The sequence below is a fragment of the Naumovozyma dairenensis genome, chromosome 8 (assembly GCF_000227115.2).
Source record: "Naumovozyma dairenensis CBS 421 chromosome 8, complete genome".
In the NCBI taxonomy this organism is placed as follows: Eukaryota; Fungi; Ascomycota; class Saccharomycetes; order Saccharomycetales; family Saccharomycetaceae; genus Naumovozyma; species Naumovozyma dairenensis.
Window position 1 is genome coordinate 898,421 of NC_016486.1, and position 21,752 is coordinate 920,172.

Consider the following 21,752-nt stretch of genomic DNA (forward strand, 5'->3'; position numbering starts at 1 on the left):
CTTCCCCTACGCTGTGCCCGTCTGAGACTAACTGTAGGCCAGAGGCTAGCAACAATCCCTGGAAAGGGGAATAGGCTGAATCGGACAATTCTTTGGGTGGACCAATCTAAAGGCCTCCAAACGCGGCTCGTTTGAAGAGAAGAAGAAAAAGGAACACACGCGGCAAACTTTTACTCAAATTTTGAAAATGTACCGATGCTACATTCTGGATGTACAGGTGTCTTACACTCAAAGTACAGTCCAATTTTCTTACTTTCAATTAAGAACCATATTTCCCGATTGGGAACTTATCGTATTGAAACATTTTGGCGTTTGAAAATATTCAAAAATAGATCAAGAAAGAAAAAAAAGTTGTTAACGTCTTTTCGAACACTACCCTCATTGAAAACAAAATACTGCTAGTAAGACTGGTTTTTATATCCAAAAAAAATAATTCTGAAAAAGATAATTTTAGGACATATAAAGATACAGGCCCTGGAGTTGGTTCTTTAGCATTCTTTCTCCATTGTTCTAAAACCACTATACCTCGAACGATACTATAAACAAAAAAAAGGACATGGGGATAAGCGATTTTGCATCGATATGTGCGAAAGCACCGTTACCATTGTGCTCTGTTGTTAAATCAACATCTCATTACATTCTTTCGAATTCAACGACAGTCCATAATTTTGATCCAGAACATTTGAACGTTGGTATACTGCCACGTTGTTATTCAAGACCTATCGTTCTGGCCAACACAGTTATTTTCGGTATAGGGAACGCATTTATTAATATTGGTGCTCTTGGTGTACTTTTAATCATCATTTTTAACATAAGACAAAAATACACAGCAATAGGAAGAACAGAGTACCTTTATTTTTTCCAACTTACATTATTATTGACTATCTTTACTTTGATAGTTGATTGTGGGGTATCACCACCAGGATCATCTTCATATCCATACTTTGTCGCCATACAGATAGGTTTCGCCGGTGCATGTTGTTGGTCCCTCTTAGTTACCGGGTTTTTGGGGTTTAATCTATGGGAAGATGGTACGTTTAAATCAATGTTTTTTGTTCGTACTGCATCATTCTTAGGATTTGCTGCCAATTTTTTGGCATCCATCCTAACTTTCAAATCCTGGATTCAAGACCATCACATTTCCTCAATGGATACCACGGGGATGTTTGTTGTAGTCTACATTGTCAATGCAGTTATTTTATTTATATATACACTTTGTCAATTGTTAGTTTCCTTATTCGTGGTAAGGAATCTATGGGTTACCGGCTCCATTTTACTAGGTGTTTTCTTCTTCGTAATGGGCCAAATTATGAGTTATGCACTTTCCAACGTCATCTGTGAAGGGGTGAACCATTACTTGGACGGATTATTCTTTGGAAGTCTTTGCAATCTATTTACGTTAATGATGGTTTACAAGATTTGGGACATGACTACTGATGATGACCTTGAATTCAGTGTCAGTGTGAACAAGGAAGGACTTGTTGTATATAGCAATGAATTTTAATCACCATTGTCTATAAAATTAGTATTTTATCATTGTCATGTACTACATTATACCATTTAATTGCCTATATTATTTTTGAGCTGCATATTTAACGTGTTTATTTACATGGTTACAATAGAAGAAATGCCAAGTTAGATAACATAAATCATCTTAACACATAATGACCCCATTAGGATTTGACTTTCATAAGACTTCACAGTATTCCTTTTTACTACGCATATATTATATAATTATATGGTCTTCTGAATTGGACCGTGCAATTTAAAAGTGGAATAATTATGCAAGTCTTTTATGGGAAGTCCCTTCTTACCTCATAATGCACTACCGTTATATCCAGAGAGATATTCGAACTGCTTTGACCCTGAATTGCAATTTATTCTACAAAACTGAGGGGGATGAAAAAGATTGAGGCGTACAATATAACTTATACCACCTGGCTGTTTTATAAAAGCTTGTTAATTGGTAATCTATTGTTTACACAATACGGCCCATAAAGCGCGGTGTACAGGTTTCAACACTTTTTGCCAAACCAGCGTAAGCGGGTAAAAATCTTTGTTATGTAAACAAACGTTTTTCATATTTCTTCAGTAGTCTGTACTAGAATACAAAATTTCACTCCTCAAAGTAGTCAATTGTAGCACTAGTATTGACTAATGTGTTTAGACATTAGAAATTACTTGAGACATGAAGGATGCTAATGTATTTACTTTGGAGATGGTAAATACCAGCATTTAATTGACGTAACTCCTCTATTGGAATGAAACATGGTAAAAATGTTGAAACATAACCGGAAAAAAGGGGATAATAGGACCTTAAAAGTCATATCCGTTAGAAATACTGGTGGAAAAGAATGGAATTACTGTTATATACAAAGGAATAATACTTTGGTATATAAATATTCGACATTATAAAGGTCATATATCCAATTTTCACAAAACTTTTTACTTTTTACTCAAGTTTGCTATCTTTTGATTTAATTATCCAGAAACCCAGATACAAATTGATATTCAAAATTTCACATATTATTACTGAACCCCTACAAATAGTCGTGACAGCATAACAAATAACAAAAACAAAAACAACACTTCAATTAATCCAACTTATAACTTTCTTTTCACTTTAATAAATTCAATTTTACCTTACCTCAGTCATTCTTTTAAAATCTAACTGATACTATTATCTTTCAATTACTCCATTCCTTTAAATTAATTTAAATCCAACTGAAATCCGTTCCTTACAGAAAAACAAGCAAACAAGCAAACAAGCAAACAAGCAAACAAGCAAACAAACAATGAACTATAAATTACTTTCCTTCACATTTTTTACATTATTATTATCAACTTTACTTCCAACAACCTCAGCAAAGGACGTGATTAAATTCATTACTTCTGATGGTGTTGTCTATAGTTATGCTGTCATGACCAAGACTCTCAAACCTGCGACAATGGTCGTCAAAACAGTCCAATATACTACAACCCGCGTTAGGGAGGTCACTTTATCAAATTCTGTTATTGCAACCACAACAGAGAAATACACAGTTGCTTCTACTGTTACTACATCTTCATCATCATCTCCAATTAATTCGAGAGATGCCTCAACAACATCGGCTGCTGTATCTCTTTCACCCACATCTTTATCCGTTCCTTCTTCATCCTCCTTCACAACTATAACTTCTGCATATCAAACCTCACCCTCTACCAAAACAACAAAAACTCTAAGTCCAAGTTCTTCTAGTTCAAGCAAGAAACAAATGTCAACATTACAACTGCAGTCCTCATCTGTTGTATCATCTTCAGCTGATTCAACTTCTATAATATCTTCCATTACTTCTTCGTTAATAACATCATCTACAGATGTATCATCTAACAGCAGTCCAATATCTTCTAAAGCTGATGATGGAACTTGTTATATAGAATATTCTACTGATGACGATGAATATTACAGCACAGTTTACATAACGGATTCATCTCAATCTGTAGATGCAGCTACGACGATAACGAGTACGAAAGTGGTTTATGTAACGGCTACTATCTAAGTGGTAGATATCGCTCACAAAAAAAAGAGCAATCATATTTTCTCTTCCATTTTACAATTACTCGATACTATTCCGCATATGATTTTAATGTTACATAACGCACTACTATACATTTCTAATTTGTACTATATAATTATAAGTTTTTTCTTTTTCGTTATTCAAAATGACATTCAATTTCAAAAATACTGGCTTTCATCACATTCACCTCATTATATAATATCTAGAAGACTCTTTTTTATACCTTTATTGCCAATATGATGAAAATTAAAAAAAATCTTCTCCGATGAGGATAAGTATTATAACTTTGCAAACAAATAACAGTTAACACAGAAATTTATGATGAGTGCACCAGTCAATTGAACCAGGTACAAATAACAAGATAAATTAGTAAACTATTGTTGAAATATATATATTGCCAAATATTTATATATTGGCAATCTACATGATTATGACGCACACTTCTGAGGCAAAACAGGACGCCAAGAATATCGTAATTTCGGTGAAAATACAAGAAATCCCATGTTATGACGCAGCCTTCCTTTTGGGCATTTTCTTTATGGTGAATCTAGTAACGACAAAATTTCATTCGTTTTCAAATATGTAGAATTGAACGACCCTCACGCTGGTTTGCTACATAAGAATTGCCAACCATTTCAATTAAAAGGCTAAACTATGTGGTTCATTCAAATGTTATTATTCTTTATATTGACGACAGGCCCGTTACCCGTATTTCTCCTCTACTAAAAAAATTTGAAAAAAAAAATTAACTAAAAGAAAAAACAACATTATAACATAATTGAAAAGCTCATCCATCCATCTTATCATTAATTATCAAGTATATATCTATTTTCATGGTGGGTTGGTCAATTTTTCCATCAAAATAAAACAGGTAAGGACCACTCAATACATTAAATTAAGATCATGTCTCGTGAAGGTTTCCAAATCCCAACTAATTTAGATGTTGCCGCTGCTGGTACATCTCAAGCTAGAACAGCTACTTTGAAATATATTTGTGCTGAATGCTCCAGTAAATTGTCACTTTCTAGAACTGATCCTGTCCGTTGTAAAGATTGTGGTCATAGAATTTTGTTGAAAGCTAGAACTAAGAGAATGGTTCAATTTGAAGCTAGATAAGTAGAGAGAGTAGAGTGAGTCTGTACTTAATTATCAATAAACTAGAAAAAAAGTAGAAGATAACGGAATGAGAGAGGAAAATAAAAAAGACTTCGCAGAACATTGCGGTAGATGATGAGGAGAAACATCTTTCTACTCATGACTGAGTAATAAAGTCGCACTGATAGAAAACGAAACAAAACAAACTAGATTGAATAGGTCAACGCTGTAAGTAAGAAGTAGGGAATGTGCACATTGTATAAATTAATAAATAGCAAAGGCAAAATACACACATATAAGCATATAATAAGCATATTAAAAAATAAAAACAAATAAACATAAAACAGTATATGTCTTACCGTATCAGGGTTTTATATCAAGTTTTTGCTACACGATCAATCAATTGTACAAACAAACAGTTCAAAGAACCACCACCATATGTATTGATTTGTTCGAACATGTATATATATATATATATGCGCACACATTAATAATGACACTCTACTTGGGGTGGCCCTTCACTATGCCAGAGTAGCGACAACTGCGACACCAGGGTCTCATATAGATTGAAACACAAAGGAAGTTGACAATATTACTAAGAAAGGTCCACCTCCCACTTCCCCCCAGTTGAGGCACCGGGTTCTTTGGTGGGGGGCAAACCAACAAACCAGTTCCCAGGGCGGCGCGAAAGCCACCAACAGGAAACTGCCGAAAGGCGGAAGCAACACCATCTTGTTTTATAACGGTTCCTTCCCTTTCATTCACTGTTGGACAACTCTCACGAGTGGCAACGTAAGTTGATTGATTGTTAGTTCAAACAAGAGCAACTACAGACAAAGCATAACGGGCCAATCCATATATATATATATATATCTACTTAACGATTGTATGGTCCAAAGAAAACAAAAAGAAACATTGTAGAGAGGAATTGGACTAACCGCAAAAAAAAATCATGTCAGATCTTAAAACAGTATCCTATAAGTTTCAATGGCCAGCAGGTCCGGAAAGTGTAGTCCTAACAGGCCAATTTGATCATTGGAAAGGTTCTCTACCAATGGTAAAGAACGGTACTACGAAGTCATTCGAATTAGAAATGCCTATCAAATTCGATAGACCAACTCAAAAGATTCATTTCAAGTTCATCGTTGATGGTGTTTGGACCACTAGCGATTCTTATAAGAGAGAAATTAATTATGAAGGTATTGAAAATAATTTCATTTCAATGGATGACGTCTATTCGAATAAAACCCAATCCGCTAATGTGTCAAGAATTCCAGAAGCTGGTGGATTACCAATGTCCATCCCTTCTAAAAATAGTAGTAATGCTTCACAAAATCGTATGAGCGGACCACCTTCAACAAGTAATAGGAAGAAGGGGAAAGGTAAAAAGAAGAAGGTTAAGAAGAGAATTAGAAAAAATAAAATCACTGGTGAACAAACTGTGGTATCTGAACAAATAGAAAGTTTAGAGAACTCTAAATCAAATCTTGATGATGATAATGAACAAGAAGAAGAAGAGGAAAGTACTACTACCACTAATGGTACTACTCCGGTATCTTCCAAAAATCACACTCCTGCTCCTGAATTACAAGCCGAAGTTGAGAAGGAAAACGAGGAGGAACCATCTTTCCATATCTTACCTATCACAGAAGAAAAGAAGCATGAAAATGCTTCAAATATCATTGGTGGTCCAGGCCCTGTCATTGTAGAAAATCCAACTGAAGTAAAAGAATTTTATGAAGTTAGAGATGTAGATGCTGATGAATTGAATAAAAGATTAAACAATGAATTGAAGGAAAAAGAATTACAAGAAGAAAACCAACGTGAACCTGAAGCTGAAATCATCCCAGAATCAACCATTCCAGGAAAAGTGGATGATGAGGTTACTGAACCAGTTCATACTCCCGCTAATGTTTCACCAATTGAGGAAGGGGAACAACAACACCAACCTATTGAAGTTATAAATGAATCTGCTAATGTTGAAAATGATAACAGTAAACAAATAATAGACAACGACAACGTAGCACCATCAAAAACTGATGATATTGTAGAACCTATAGCAGAAAAGAAAAATCTTGAACCAGAAAATAAAGAAATAATTGAAGAAAGAGAAAAATTAGAAGATACAAATTCAACTCCAATGGCTACCATGGTTACTCCAACTACCCCCGAAGAACAAAAGCATGAAGTACCAGAGTTCCAATCTAAACTGGATCCAAAGGTGAGGAAAAATGAAATTGAAAATGAAGCAAAAGAAGAACCGCAAGAAATTCAAAAAGAACCTACTCCAATAGCTGAACCAATAGTTAGTGAATCACCAAAAAAGCCTACAACTACAACTACCATGGAACAGAAACAGGCAGAAATAAAAGAATCACCAAGGAAGAAAACGACTACTAAAACTACAAATATAGCTACTGCTAAAGCTACAGAACCAACAAAAAAACAAACCACCAAACCTAAACCTACTACTACTAAGCCAAAATCACAAGCCACTCCTTCTACTCAAGAAGCTGATAAGAAAAAGAAAAAGAAGAAAGGTTTATTTGGTAAGATAAAGAAGTTATTCAGCTAAAAAAAATTGTATCTTTTTACATTATTTTCTTAAACCAATTCTATGTGTAATCCTGCAATATACTATAATAGTATAATAAGTTTCTTAAAAATAAATGATCATATATATGCTAAGTACTTAATTTAATAATAATAATAATAATAATAATAATTTGCAAATATACATTTTAGCAGTTCAAACTTTTAACAGTATGTACGTACATACGCATAAGAGGAAAAGGCGCGAGGTACCGCAAATTGATCTAGAATATGTAAATAAATAAATAAATAAATAAATAAAAAATACAGAAGTAAACAACCAAAACAGGCAAGACCACCTTCACCTTCAACCAACCTTGTTTCTCGAGAAAAGAAACATTGAATAATAGATTTCGTGAGCATAGCAGTCCATCTTGACGATAAAACACAAAAAACAGTGGAGAACGATCTTTTTTTTATATCTAGGACTATTCTTTTTTTGTCATTTCTATTTTTAGCCAGGCAGCCAAACCTTTGTAATAATACCCAACCTTATCACATATTATTTGTTGCTAAGAAATAAAATTCCCTTATTGCAACAAGATTGACAGTTTTAAATCCCATAATTAATTCTTTAAAGATATTTTTGTTCAACTTTTAACTGGATTTTTACATTATGAATCAAAATACAACATCATTGACTACCCAACCATTGGGATCATATATCGATCATCAAATTACATCAAGTTCGGAACCAACTGTGACAGAACCAGGTCTTTCTTCCGTATTAACTTCACATTCTTTTTCCTCTCAGATATCAGTCGTTCAACCGTCAATCTCCCAATTAGATAGCAATATTCCACTTTCGTCAAGTGATTCAACAATTAACTCAAATCCAACAACCAAATTAGAAGCAAAACAGGCCTCTTTATCTGCATTAAATTCACAAACATCTGTTTTCGATACTGATTCTATGGAATATGTGGATTTGTCACCGTTATCTTTATCTTCATCGCTATCACCATCCACTCCAATCTCTTCAATTTTACCCTCTCCATCATCAGCATCTGTTATGCTCACATCGACATCAACATCTGCTCTTTTAGATATTTCATCATCGATTTCGAGTACACTAACGACTCCATTGGCGCAGCCATCTTCATCGACTACAATAACTAATGCATATACCACTTCAAGTAGTTCGATTGACAGTCAATATAATTCCTTGAGTTCAAATTTGTTAAATTCTATGGGTGGAAATTCAGATCAGAATATCATTCCAACGTCAGTAACTTTTACCAATCTCGATTTATCACCATTATTAGCATCTTACTACGCCTTACTTACTACATCTTCATCCATCTCTTCAGCTGTAACAACGACTTCCACATCAAGATCTACATTACAATCCAGCAGCACCGCAACACTAAAGAACTTACCCTTATTACCAAGTACAACAAATTCATCATCTTCAATGCCGAAGGAAGCATCTAAAGTAGTACATTCATCATCAACCGCATCAATATACCTATCAACAAGAATAATCGATGTTTCTTCTTCATGTTCATCATCGGCGCTGTCGCATATGACAAGGCTATCGTCATCATTATCTTCTTCTTCGATCGAAAGTGACAATTCACAACAATCATCCACATCATCATTTACGTCATCATCATCATCATCATCATCATCATCATCATCATCACAAACACAAATGTATTCCATATCGGAGGATCTTACGAATTCTCAATTATATTATATATATTATACACAAGATTATTATTTTACCAATTCAATAACTACAATTGAAACAGGATTACCCATGAGAACAACCATATCGGCACAAACACCTCCAGTTGTAAGTAATATACCCACAATTTCAGTAATAACTACTGATGTTTCATTTTATCAGCATTGGTTAGATTCAGGAAGTATTGACGATGACGACAATGGAAGTGACGATTCGAATTCCAAAAGTGGGGGTGGAAATAACAAAAATAAGGGAACTATAATTGGATCAATTGTTGGGAGTATAGGTGGATTTTTATTATGTTGCTTGATTATTTGGTTCATGTTTTTCAGAAGAGGAAGAAGAAGAGGAAATAACGGAAACTTAATGAGGGACTCAATCAACAACGAGAGAAAACTTGGTGGGAGACATTATGATTCATTTGATAATACCAAATCCCCTTCTAATATAACAGACCCATTCCAAAATGAATTTGGATTTCATGACAGGTCAATTAACGTTAATATTGTTAATAATAATGATAATACTTTACAAGGAAATGATGGGATGAATCCAATGGGTAGATTTTCTTATGGTTCATCAATGGTTGATTCTTCTGGAATTGACGATGGATATTCTTCAATGTCATCCACTTCTTTATACTTGGGTCAGAATTATGATCGTGATGGGATGGATGGTACTAGTGATCCTTTCGGACAAAGTAGCAATAACAATTCAACGAGACAACAACAACAACAACAACAAATAAATACACATGGTTTCTTGAGGGAAATTATATGACACAGAATAATAATAATAATAATAATAATACAAAAACGTTCTTCTTATACTAATTTGACGTATAATTCTACTAATTTTTTATTTTTTTTCATTCTTTACCTTTATACACACGATAATTTATACAATATCTACAATAAATGATACCATTTTCTTTCTCTATTTTAAATTGATTTTGATTTTTAAATATGTTCATTAACTCATACATATTATATAGGAGATAGAAGATATAACATACTTAGTATTCACAGTATCGAAAAAGTTATAAAAAGTTCCTTAGGAAAGGGAAGTAGAATAGACGATCATTTATTTATTCTTTTTAGCTAATTTTTTATTTTTCTTTTGTTGCTTCTTTGATTCAGTTTCAATTGGTTTAGCTCTTGAAGCAGCGACAATGGAAATATCCTTAGCTTCTTCAGCATAAAAATCCTTCAATCTTTCTTGATAATCATAATTAGTATACCATAATCCGATTTGTAAAATCAAAACACCCAAGAACATCAATAATAAGATGATATTAGAAGATCCAATGACAGCTAACCCTTGATTTTGAGTAACTTCCCCCCAATTACCATTCAATGAACATTCAATTCCAGTCTTAATATTAGTGATGAAAATACAAATACCAAAAACGTATAACCCTAGAGAAGCATATTCGAACATTTTCAATTCAGGATTTGGTTTATAAATTCTAATCATGTTACCTAATAAGCCAAGGATAGCGACACCAGCAAGGATATATAATAATGGTCTACCGGTATAATATAATGTTTGATAGTGTCTTAGGGCATTGTCAAAATGTTCTTGAGTGACATTTGGATTGAATAATAAATGATAATCATAGGTTAAATTATTGAAAAAAGTACCCATTATGAATGATGAGGAGATTAAGATTAGCGCGGTACCAATGGTACAAAATTCGTCATATGATAACATATTGTTTTGTTAGTTCGTTGTTTATAGATTAACTATGACGTTTGTTGAGAGAGGCAGCAATTGATGTTGGATATGCAACGAGAAATAGCAGCTAAGAGTGTCTAATATAGTTTTTGTTATCCATTAACGAGTCTAATCTCGTGTACCCAAGCTTTTAACACTGGTGCGAATAAATTTTCATGTTGACCGGCAAAGTTGATATGATATGATATGACATTACATTACATTACAAGGACTACAGAGAAAAAGAGGGAAAATACAATCAACAAGGGAACTTTAGCGTTACATTACTCTCTATTAATCGCATCTCTCATAAGACTCTAATATGACACATTGTATAGTAGGATAAGATTCTAATATTGTATGCTATTTAAGGAATGAGGATGCTAATGGATTTACTACTGTTATCTCTATAGTCTGCTTTATCTATATGTTCTCCTTAGGTTCATATATGAAAATATATATAAGTATGTATATATATAGGGTGGATATAGTTCAGAGCTGTATGCCTGGATTTTTAAAGGTAGAGAGAGATAGTTGACATCTCAATTGATGGGTCTCTTCTAGTTAAAAAAAGGAGTCATGTAATACCTTTTTCGTTAAAGTACCACGTACAAACGTCCCTGTTTGTTTCGTAAGCATTCTTTATAAACAAGGATAATCATACATAGATTAAGGTAAAGAAGAAAAGCAACCACATAAGTAGCAACGGAACAAATAAACAGACTTGGGCTTTTCTCGAGAATTACTACAAACATACTATACAATACAAGAAGATCAAGAAAGAATGAGAGCGATTACATGTACAGTTGTAGGGGATGGTTCCACAGGTAAAACATCACTTTTAATTTCATATACAACCAATACATTTCCTCAAGATTATGTTCCAACTGTTTTCGATAATTACAGTACCAATCTGTCAGTGAGTGATCCATTCCCCAATTCAAAGTCATCCTTGGAGAAACAAGTTTTCAAAATGAATTTATGGGATACAGCAGGCCAAGAAGAATATGATACATTGAGACCATTATCCTATCCACAAACTGATATTTTCTTAATCTGTTTTGCCATCAATGATATTATTAGCTTTAACAATATTAAGAATAGATGGATTCCAGAAATATTAAACAATTTAACACAATCTCATTTGAAGAAATATGAACAATCGAATAAGTATCCAATTTTGTTAGTTGGTACTAAATCTGATATTAAATACGAGAATAATAATAATAATAATAATAATAATAATAATAAGATTGTTACAAAGGAAGATATTGAAACTTTAATTAAGGAACATGGACTGTTAGGATATATTGAATGTTCTGCATTAACACAAGTTGGTGTTAAAGATGTCTTTGAGAAGGCCGTTCAATTGGTAGTTTTTGACTCAACATCGAGTAAGTTACCCTTATACATCACTCCAGAGGGTGATGATGATGGTGCTGATGATATTCCAAAGAAAGAATCAAACGTTGGTGATGATAATAATACTCAAGCTGTAACTAAACCTTCAAGTAAAGTTTCGACTTCACATGATGATATTATTAATAGACATACATCAACTGAAGCCCACGCTGTTATTTCCGAACAACCTAAACCTCATACATCTCAAAAGCCAAAGAGGAAAATACATTCCAATGCCAATACTAGGCCATCGCAAAAGCCAAAAAGTAAGAAAAAAAAGAACAAACTATGCGTCATATTATAGAATTAAACTAAAAACAATACCTTATATGGATAAAAGCAAGAAAAACCCATCAAAAACGCACCTGAAAAGTAATATATTAATCGAAACCATTTGAAGAGACTATATATACCTTTTAATGAGAATAAAAAAATCTACATAATAATGGATAACACATGTTTGCAACTTCATCAGAGTATTATGAAGGTCTTGGTTTCTGTCCCTCCAAGGCAAGGTTCCAACACGTGAAATTTATTGCTGTTTTTCTTTTTTTCCATTTTGAAAATTTTTGTAAAATAATATAATGAAGCTCATCTCATCTAGAATATATATATATATATATTAAATAATTTAAATCGAGTAATACATTACTTAAAGTAGAAGTGGAAGTGGAAGTACATAGCAAGAATAATGAGTGAAGAGAAAAAATTAACTAAGAAGCAATTAAAGGCTCAACAATTCAAGAAATCGAAAGATGAACGTGAACAAGATAAGATAAAATTAGAAGAAGAAAAGACGAAGAAAAGAAGTATAGAAGAAGAACAAGAGGAACCTCTTAAGAAGAAGAGGAAAACACGTAGAGGTCGTAAGGGTAAGGGCAAGAACGGTACTGGTGGTGGTAATAGATTTATTGTATTTGTTGGTGGGTTACCTCGGGATATTACACCAACTGAAATTCAATCACATTTTAAATCAAGTTCACCTGACCATATTAGATTGAGAAGTGATAAGGGAATTGCATTTTTGGAGTTTGATGCTGAGAAAGATAAGACTGGGATTCAAAGACGAATGGATGTTGCATTATTACAACATCGTACTTTATTGAAAGAAAAGAGAATTAATGTTGAATTGACAGTTGGTGGTGGTGGGAATAGTAAAGATCGTCTTGAAAAATTAAACAAGAAGAATATTAAATTAGATGAAGAACGTAAAGAAAGACTAACCAAGTTGATTAAAGATAGTGCCCAAAAGAAGAGTGAGCATGCTTCTTCTGCCCATGCAGCATCTGGTGATTCATCATCAACAACTACTGTTCGAGGATTACATCCTGATAGAGCAAAACTTCTTGCGAAACAATAATCTTTTCAACTCTACATGTTGAATATATATCTTGTAACAGATGTACATGTAATGCCGGTTTTTAAGGTATATGTATAAGAACAAAAGATACTTACATAGTTAGTTGGTTAATATGCCAAGGCGCCAATAACAAATCAGTCGAATGAACCTTAGCGGCTAAGTAGGGTTTTTTTCTAGGATTATAATGAGCCCTGATAATGTAGCCCTAAAGAAACTTGTCAATTACGTCATATCGCAACCAAACCAGTATAATTGAAATGACGTATGTTTTGTGTGATTCGTTCTCATCTTTTGTACGGCATGTTTTCTCTAGCTGCAAGACCCTTCCACCACCGCATATTTGTCTTTTTCTCCTTCATTTTCAAAGATAATAAGAAATGCCACCAAAACTCTAGGGACCTCTTGCCGTGGCAAGACATTTTCAACGGCGCTACTTCTGTTATCTTCTACGAGTGATAACTTTCCCCCACATTTCTCTTTTCCTCTTTCCACTTAACAATTCCAGTCCCTTTTTCTCACGTTGCCCATTACGTACATACGGTACATACAAATTTACATATGTGTCTGCTTACTTGGCGCATATCCCTCCACCTCACTCACGGTCCATATTTACTGGAACTCCACGAATATCATTATACGTAGACCGTTCACCAGTGTATATATAGAACCTTTTTCTGTATTTTTCACTTCGTTACAAGCGGCGTCACAGAAAGAAGAGCAATAACAATAAGAAGAAGAATAAGAAGAGAAACAACTGTAAGGGACAAGATCAGATTGATATGCAAACTCTATCACCAGGCAATCCTCCTGTACCGTCTTATATTGAGGCCACCGTTGGTCATTCCATCACAGGCAACAATAACAACAACAACAACAACCATCACCATTATAGTCAGAATTCCACAAACAATCCATTACCAGACATATATGTTCAAACAGCTATAACAAATGAAGGAGAGTTAGAAGTTTATCCTCTTTATAGTAATGATTATTGCAATCAACTTATCAATGATAATCATGCCAGTGACAATGTATCCGGGTCAAGTTTGAGGACTTTATCCACTAACAATAGTACTGCTACCTCTAGTAATAATAATTTTACAGGTTTACAGCAAGATCATCATCATGAAGGAAGTCAAGATGTCAATGAGCAAAGACAATTAATGCAATTATGGGATTCTCATACCGATATCTCTGATCGTCATTCCACTTCAGTTTCCTCTGATTCTCCAATGGATTTATCTCATTTGACAGAAACAAGAATGGGCACCCATGGTACCATAATCAGATCAACAAATGGAACTAATGGAAGAGAAACAAGGTTATTTAGTCCAAATCATCTTGGCTTACCCTCATATGCAGAATCAATGGTGGTTAGAACAAAGACAATTTCTTCAAATGGATCAAGCGCAATTACTACTGATCATAATACAGAAAGACAAGATGGAAGAGACAGAACAATTGACGAATCGATAATGAACGAGAAGAAAAACAAGAAGAAGAATAAAGAGAAACGAAATGATAAAAAAAATATTCCTCCTTTAGCTTGTATAATACCGTACTCTATTCCAAACTCGAAAAATAATAATGATGCATATAACAATAAACAAGAGAATAATAATAATAAAAATGGTAGAAGCGCAATGATGATTCTAACCAGAACAGGTAGTTTATCTGCATCTAATGGGAATAATAATAGTATATTACCAAATAATGTATCGACAATTGATTCTAATGTGATTTCTTCTCCCATTGTGGATTCTGTGGAACCTAGATTTATCGTATCCTTAGATAAATTTCAAAATTCTAATTTCTTTCATGAACAATTATGTGTGAAGGAAGAAGAAGAAGAAAAAAAAGAGGTGGATCGAGAAAGGGTACTTAAGAACAAGACTAAAAATAGCAAGGATAACAAAAAAAGGACAAAATCATTGAGTTCACACATTGGAAATTTATTTTCATTCAATAGTAATAGTAACACCAACAACACAATTCAAAAGAAGGAAAGAAGACATTCATCATACCATTTCTACTCAAGACGTAAATCTAGTACAAGAAGAAGAAAAAATAGTACTAGTAACGTTAGTGGTAACGGTGGCGGTATGCAACATAGTATACTTGTTAGTGATGATAATAGTAGTGATGATATAGAAACTATGATAGCAAAAGAGGAAGAAAGACAAAATAATCCTTATGGTAATAAATCCACAAATTTAGAATCATTAAAACCGTCAAAGATATCAAAAATTCATCATGGGTTTCATAAGAAATATATTGAAATTAATGAATTAGGTAGTGGTGCCTCTGGGTCAGTGAAATTGATTCAAAGGAAAAATGATGATTCTGTAGTCTATGCAATGAAACAGTTCCGTAAAAGGGTTATCTCGAAGGAAACTAAACGGGATTATATTCGTACTATTACTTCAGAATATTGTATTGGAATCAATTTAAATCATCCGAATATTATTAAGACATTAGAATTGATTTATGAAAATGATGATAAAACTGATTGTTCTAATGAATTAAGAATTTGTCAAATCATGGAATATTGTAGTTATGATCTTTTTGCCATAACTATGTCCGATTATGCAACTTATGATGAAATTTGTTGTTATTTCAAACAATTAATGAATGGGGTAAATTATTTACATAGTATTGGATTATGTCATCGAGATTTGAAATTAGAAAATTGTGTCATTAATGATTATGGTATTTTGAAAATCATTGATTTTGGAGCAGCTGTTGTTTTCCAATATCCATGTTCAATGAATTTAATTGAAGCTAGTGGTATCCTTGGTAGTGATCCATATTTACCACCTGAAGTTTATCATTTCACACATTATGATCCAAGACCTGTTGATATTTGGTCATGCGCTATCATATTTGTTTGTATGGTTTTGAAGAAATTCCCATGGAAAATCCCTAAATTGACGGATGAATCATTTAAGATGTTTTGTATGGGTAGGGAATCAAATTCATTGATTGAATTATTGACTAAACCTAATCTAAGAGTCAAGAACAAGAAGAATGGATCATCATCTTTGTCGAATGATTCCGATACCTCATCAGTGGAATTGGAATCCTATATCGAAGATGAAACGTATTCAATTGATGATAATAATGTTCATATTGGTAAATTAAGAGTGTTGCATGCTATTCCTGAAGAATGTCAACCTATGATAGGTAAGATGTTAGAATTAGCACCCACAAGGCGTGCAACATTACGTGAAATTCTAGAAGATTCATGGATTGAAACTATAGATATGTGTCATTTGTTAAATGAAGAAGAAATTGAAGAATGTAAGTTCAATGATCTAAATGACAAAGATGGTGATATGAAATATAAATTTATTTATGTGGGAGAATCACATAATCATACAAAAGTGCAACCGGAGAAGGCACATATTAACGGATTTTTACGAAAGGATGAAAAGGAGCAAAATACGAAGGAGGAAGAAGATGATGCAATCCAAGAAGAAGGCGAACAATATGAAGGATCTGATGTTGAAGTACATTCGTTATATTCTTTCTCCTCCTACTAATTTTATGTTATTCTTCAAAGTTTTTTTTTTGTCATTGTTTTGCAAAAGACAAGTTATGTTTTTTTAATTAATAATATTCAGACAGTGATAATAAATGACATTTTTCAACTTAAGCAGAAACGGTATAATATTTTGTTGTACGTATAATATATTCCTGCAGCATAAATAGTCTACCACATATGGTATTTATCCATGGTAGACTCCTTACTGTAACGGTGGTTGGTCCTCCGCAGTGTGGCACAACTTACGCCTTTTTGCCTGACGCGTCACCAAGTGTAAGTAAAAATTAGGGGGTTTTGTAGGGGCGCGCCACTCGTACGGCTGTGCATGACGTACATACAGATGTAACGTTCACTTCAAAAATAGAGACAACGCCGGAAAGTAGGTAAACCTAAACTAGAAGGAGAGAGAGAGAGGGAGAGGTCTTGGATGGGCATTATTCTCCGGTTGGAAGGGAATGTTTTTGAATGTTGGAGACATATGGGATGGGGCCTTCACAATATCCCTTCCATATCCACCCAATTTAGTTCAGCGAGTTCAGTTGGTTCCGGCAACGATAAACGGACCGGCATCCTCCCCCATCCCTCCCCCACCCCTGTAAAGTCAATAAGAAGATAACATATAGGTACGAACTCTCTTTGTTTGATGCCTCATTGACCATTTAGAGTATGTACCTTTTTGGTAGTAGAGGTGGGTGGCAAATTAAAATAAGGTATTATATATTACATCGAACAATTTACAGGAAAGGTAACCGCAAGAATTATACATATACGTACACAAACAACCCTAACATAGGTACCAATATTATTATATAATCCGTTATATCGGCAAAGAGGAGAAGGAAGAATATATATATATATATGTATATATATATTTATATCTGCTCAAGACTGTGTTAACTTTACTTCTTTGATTCTAATTTATAGAAAAAAAAGAAAAAGAAAAAGAAACCAATTTAAAGATCGTTATTACATAACACAACATACCGTTTAGCACTAAAATATATTCTCAACTAACCAACCATTTTGCTTTTCATATCTGTTTAGGAAGCATTAACCTTCAATAATTACAAACGTAACACGCAAGACCCCAAAAATTAATAAAAAAAAAAAAAAGAAAAAGAAAAGAGTTAGAAAATTGTTCGGTAAACATGACTATAACCCATAATATATCACCAACAACCCCAAATGTTGATAATAATACTTTAAACCTCCCAGCAAAATCCTCGATACCTCCTGACATTTCGACTTTATCAATCTCTTCGTTATCAGATTATCATGTATTTGATTTCCCTGGTAAGGAAAGTCAAAGAGAAGAAGTAGTAGATATACTTGATCAACAAGGTTTTATCCCAGATAACTTAATTGAACAAGAAGTAGATTGGTTCTATAATTCATTAGGTATTGATGATCTTTTCTTCTCAAGAGAAAAACCACAAATTATATCTAACATCATTCATTCATTATATGCTTCCAAAATAGATTCATTTGCTAAATCTAATTTCATTAATAATAAGCCACAATATTTTAATATCAAAAATAAAATTATTACAGGACCAAATCATGCTATTTTCATGGAATCTAAAGGACATTCAAGAAATACACAAAAGGATACAAATAGTATGAATGTCGATAACTCTAAAGTTAGTTATATTGACAATGATGACGAAGATCAACCTTACCAATTAGATCAAGAAATAGATGATTTATTCTTAGATAATAAATTAAAACATTCTTGCAGATTAGTATCATTCTGGACTCAAGAAAGCGATTTAAAATTAACTTTTGTTTATGATAGTAATTTTATTCAACGTAACACTATTTCTCAACCACCAGATTTTAATCAAATTAGTAATAATAACACGAATAAAGATGATATGGAAAAAGAAAAGGAAATTGAACAAAATGAAAATAATTTCTTTAAACATTTAAGTCCATTATCAACAAATGATCTTTTAAAGGGAAATATCGATACCATTTCTGATAAAACAATGGCTCAAGTTTCATCATTGGAAAATAAAAAATTATATGGTCATTTAATTAACTTGGTTCAAGAAAGAGATGGCCCTGTCATTAGAACTATTCATTCCATTGAAAATAATGATGAAATTAGATTATTGGTAGCTTTTAAAAGATTTTCCACTCAAAAATATTATTCTGCTTTAAACTCACTTTTCCATTATTATAAAATTAAACCTTCAAAATTTTATCTGGAAACTTTTAAATCTCCTAATATGAAAAATATTAATAATGAAAATATTACCATCTTTTCAATCTATTTAAATCAATCTCAACAACCAGAAGATGTATTACCACATGATTTAGAATTAGCTATAAAACAGATTGAAAGAGAAGCTTCATTGTTATATACTATCCCAAATAATTCTTTCAATAAAGTTTATCAACAAAGATTGTTTTCTCCACAAGAAGCCATCTATGCTCATGTGTCTGCTATTTTCATCAATCATTTCATTAATAGATTAGGTTCTGAGTATCAAACTTTAATTTCTCAAATTTCTGTAAGAGAAAACGATACTGTCTTGTTGGAAGTTATAACTAATTTGAAAAAAAAATTGAGAAATGAAACTTTCACCCAAGAAATGATTATTGACGTTTTACATAAATATTCCAAAATTGTATCCAAATTATACAAGAATTTTGCCCAATTACATTATTTACAAGATGAAAATAAAAAATTAGAGAAGACTTTATCATTTAAAAGATTAGCAAGTATAGAACCATTTGCAAACGATCAAGAATTCGAAACATATTTAAATAAATTCATCCCCAATGATTCTCCAGATTTATTAATCCTTCAAACTTTAAATTTGTTTAATAAATCCATTGTTAAGACAAATTTCTTTATTACAAGAAAAGTAGCCATCTCATTTAGATTGAATCCAAGTTTAATTATGCCCAAAATTGAATATCCTGAAACTCCATTTGGTGTATTTTTCGTCGTAGGGAATACTTTTAAAGGATTCCATATTAGATTTAGAGAAATTTCAAGAGGTGGTATTCGTATAGTTTGTTCAAAGACTCAAGATATATTTGATATGAATTCCAAAACTGTCATTGATGAAAATTATCAATTAGCTTCCACTCAACAGCGTAAAAATAAAGATATCCCAGAAGGTGGGTCAAAAGGTGTCATTCTTTTAAATCCTGGCCTTTTTGAACCTGATCAGACTTTCAATGCATTTAGCCAATACGTAGATGCCATAATCGATATCTTAATTAAAGATCCATTGAAGGAAAAATATATCGATTATTTAGATCATGAAGAAATTCTTTTCTTTGGTCCAGATGAAGGTACTGCAGGTTTTGTAAATTGGGCAACAAATCATGCTCATAAGAGAGGTTGTCCATGGTGGAAATCTTTCTTAACTGGGAAATCTCCAAATCTTGGTGGTATCCCACATGACGAATATGGTATGACGTCTCTTGGTGTTCGTGCTTTCGTTAATAAAATGTATGAAACATTAAATTTGAACGATTCTGTCATTCATAAATTCCAAACTGGTGGTCCAGATGGTGACTTAGGTTCAAATGAAATATTATTATCCACAGATAATGAAATTTATGTAGGTATCGTCGATGGTTCTGGTGTCATTTGTGATCCAATGGGACTAGATAAAAATGAACTATTTAAATTGGCACATAAGAGACTAATGGTTTCCCATTATGATAACACGAAATTTAGTAAATCAGGGTTTTACGTCTCTGTAACAGATATGGATTTAATGTTACCCAATGGGACCATTGTAGCGAATGGTACTACCTTCAGAAATACTTTCCATACTCAAATTTTTAGATTTGTCGATCATGTTGATTTATTTGTTCCATGTGGTGGTAGACCAAACTCAATTTCCTTGAGTAATTTACATTTCTTCATTGACGAGAAAACGGGAAAATCTAAGATTCCATACATCGTGGAAGGTGCTAATTTATTCATCGCCCAAGCTGCTAAGATTGAATTAGAAAAACATGGTTGTATTCTATTCAAAGATGCATCAGCAAATAAAGGTGGTGTTACATCCTCATCTTTGGAAGTGCTTGCTTCATTAGCCTTAAGTGACAATGATTTCGTAAATAAATTCATTGGTAAGAAGAATAATACTCTACAAGCGAGATCGATACCACGTACTGATGGTAGCCTTGATGAAATTATTGAAAGTAATGAAATCGATAATGATAGTATCCAAGAGGATGATGATAATGAAGAAAGAACTGCTCTATACAAATCCTATGTTGTCGAAGTTCAAGCAAGAATCCAAAAAAATGCAGAAGCTGAATTTAATCAATTATGGAAAATCAATCAATCAACAGGCACACCTATTTCAGAGTTATCGAATATTCTTTCATTGACAATTAATAAATTAAACGATGATTTAGTTGGTTCAGAAGAATTGTGGTTAAATGATTTGAAATTGCGTAATTATTTATTGTTGAATAAAATCATTCCAAATTTATTGATTGATGTAGCTGGTGCTGAACAAGTTTTAAATAATATTCCAGAACCTTACTTGAAAGTAATGTTATCAAGTTATTTGTCAAGTACGTTTGTTTATCAAAATGGTATTGATGTTAATATCGGTAAATTCTTAGAATTTATTGGTGAATTGAAAAGAGAAGTTGCAGAAAAATCTTAAATAAATCACTCATTATCATTTCTCTCTTAATTGAACTTCTCACCATATTTGAAATTTTATTCCATATTCTTCTGATCCTGTTTCATATTTTTACTTACCCATAATTTTCACTATGAATATTTAATGAATTCTTTTTCTTATGAATGTA

General features: G+C 32.8%; 10 protein-coding genes across 10 annotated transcripts; 9 read left to right on the forward strand and 1 right to left on the reverse strand.

Moving 5' to 3' along the window:
* Positions 1 to 556: 556 nt before the first annotated feature.
* CHS7 (Chs7p) lies at positions 557 to 1,504 on the forward strand (the record flags this gene model as incomplete). Its single annotated transcript, XM_003671734.1, has 1 exon — positions 557 to 1,504. The coding sequence occupies one exon, from the start codon at positions 557 to 559 to the stop codon at positions 1,502 to 1,504; it is 948 nt and encodes a 315-aa protein (XP_003671782.1).
* A 1,291-nt stretch (positions 1,505 to 2,795) lies between these two features.
* On the forward strand, positions 2,796 to 3,539 carry DSE2 (Dse2p; the record flags this gene model as incomplete). The annotated part of the gene is made up of 1 exon (XM_003671735.1): positions 2,796 to 3,539. The coding sequence occupies one exon, from the start codon at positions 2,796 to 2,798 to the stop codon at positions 3,537 to 3,539; it is 744 nt and encodes a 247-aa protein (XP_003671783.1).
* Positions 3,540 to 4,460: 921 nt separating this feature from the next.
* Positions 4,461 to 4,673, forward strand: RPC10 (DNA-directed RNA polymerase core subunit RPC10; the record flags this gene model as incomplete). Its single annotated transcript, XM_003671736.1, has 1 exon — positions 4,461 to 4,673. The coding sequence occupies one exon, from the start codon at positions 4,461 to 4,463 to the stop codon at positions 4,671 to 4,673; it is 213 nt and encodes a 70-aa protein (XP_003671784.1).
* A 931-nt stretch (positions 4,674 to 5,604) lies between these two features.
* On the forward strand, positions 5,605 to 7,227 carry CRP1 (Crp1p; the record flags this gene model as incomplete). Its single annotated transcript, XM_003671737.1, has 1 exon — positions 5,605 to 7,227. One exon carries the CDS (start codon positions 5,605 to 5,607, stop codon positions 7,225 to 7,227), a length of 1,623 nt encoding a protein of 540 aa, XP_003671785.1.
* Positions 7,228 to 7,860: 633 nt separating this feature from the next.
* NDAI0H03700 (uncharacterized protein) lies at positions 7,861 to 9,714 on the forward strand (the record flags this gene model as incomplete). The annotated part of the gene is made up of 1 exon (XM_003671738.1): positions 7,861 to 9,714. The coding sequence occupies one exon, from the start codon at positions 7,861 to 7,863 to the stop codon at positions 9,712 to 9,714; it is 1,854 nt and encodes a 617-aa protein (XP_003671786.1).
* Positions 9,715 to 10,017: 303 nt separating this feature from the next.
* Positions 10,018 to 10,647, reverse strand: SHR3 (Shr3p; the record flags this gene model as incomplete). Its single annotated transcript, XM_003671739.1, has 1 exon — positions 10,018 to 10,647. One exon carries the CDS (start codon positions 10,645 to 10,647, stop codon positions 10,018 to 10,020), a length of 630 nt encoding a protein of 209 aa, XP_003671787.1.
* Positions 10,648 to 11,434: 787 nt separating this feature from the next.
* Positions 11,435 to 12,355, forward strand: NDAI0H03720 (Rho family protein; the record flags this gene model as incomplete). The annotated part of the gene is made up of 1 exon (XM_003671740.1): positions 11,435 to 12,355. One exon carries the CDS (start codon positions 11,435 to 11,437, stop codon positions 12,353 to 12,355), a length of 921 nt encoding a protein of 306 aa, XP_003671788.1.
* A 387-nt stretch (positions 12,356 to 12,742) lies between these two features.
* On the forward strand, positions 12,743 to 13,411 carry NOP6 (Nop6p; the record flags this gene model as incomplete). The annotated part of the gene is made up of 1 exon (XM_003671741.1): positions 12,743 to 13,411. One exon carries the CDS (start codon positions 12,743 to 12,745, stop codon positions 13,409 to 13,411), a length of 669 nt encoding a protein of 222 aa, XP_003671789.1.
* Positions 13,412 to 14,190: 779 nt separating this feature from the next.
* NDAI0H03740 (uncharacterized protein) lies at positions 14,191 to 16,953 on the forward strand (the record flags this gene model as incomplete). Its single annotated transcript, XM_003671742.1, has 1 exon — positions 14,191 to 16,953. The coding sequence occupies one exon, from the start codon at positions 14,191 to 14,193 to the stop codon at positions 16,951 to 16,953; it is 2,763 nt and encodes a 920-aa protein (XP_003671790.1).
* A 1,150-nt stretch (positions 16,954 to 18,103) lies between these two features.
* Positions 18,104 to 21,604, forward strand: GDH2 (glutamate dehydrogenase (NAD(+)); the record flags this gene model as incomplete). The annotated part of the gene is made up of 1 exon (XM_003671743.1): positions 18,104 to 21,604. The coding sequence occupies one exon, from the start codon at positions 18,104 to 18,106 to the stop codon at positions 21,602 to 21,604; it is 3,501 nt and encodes a 1,166-aa protein (XP_003671791.1).
* Positions 21,605 to 21,752: the final 148 nt, after the last annotated feature.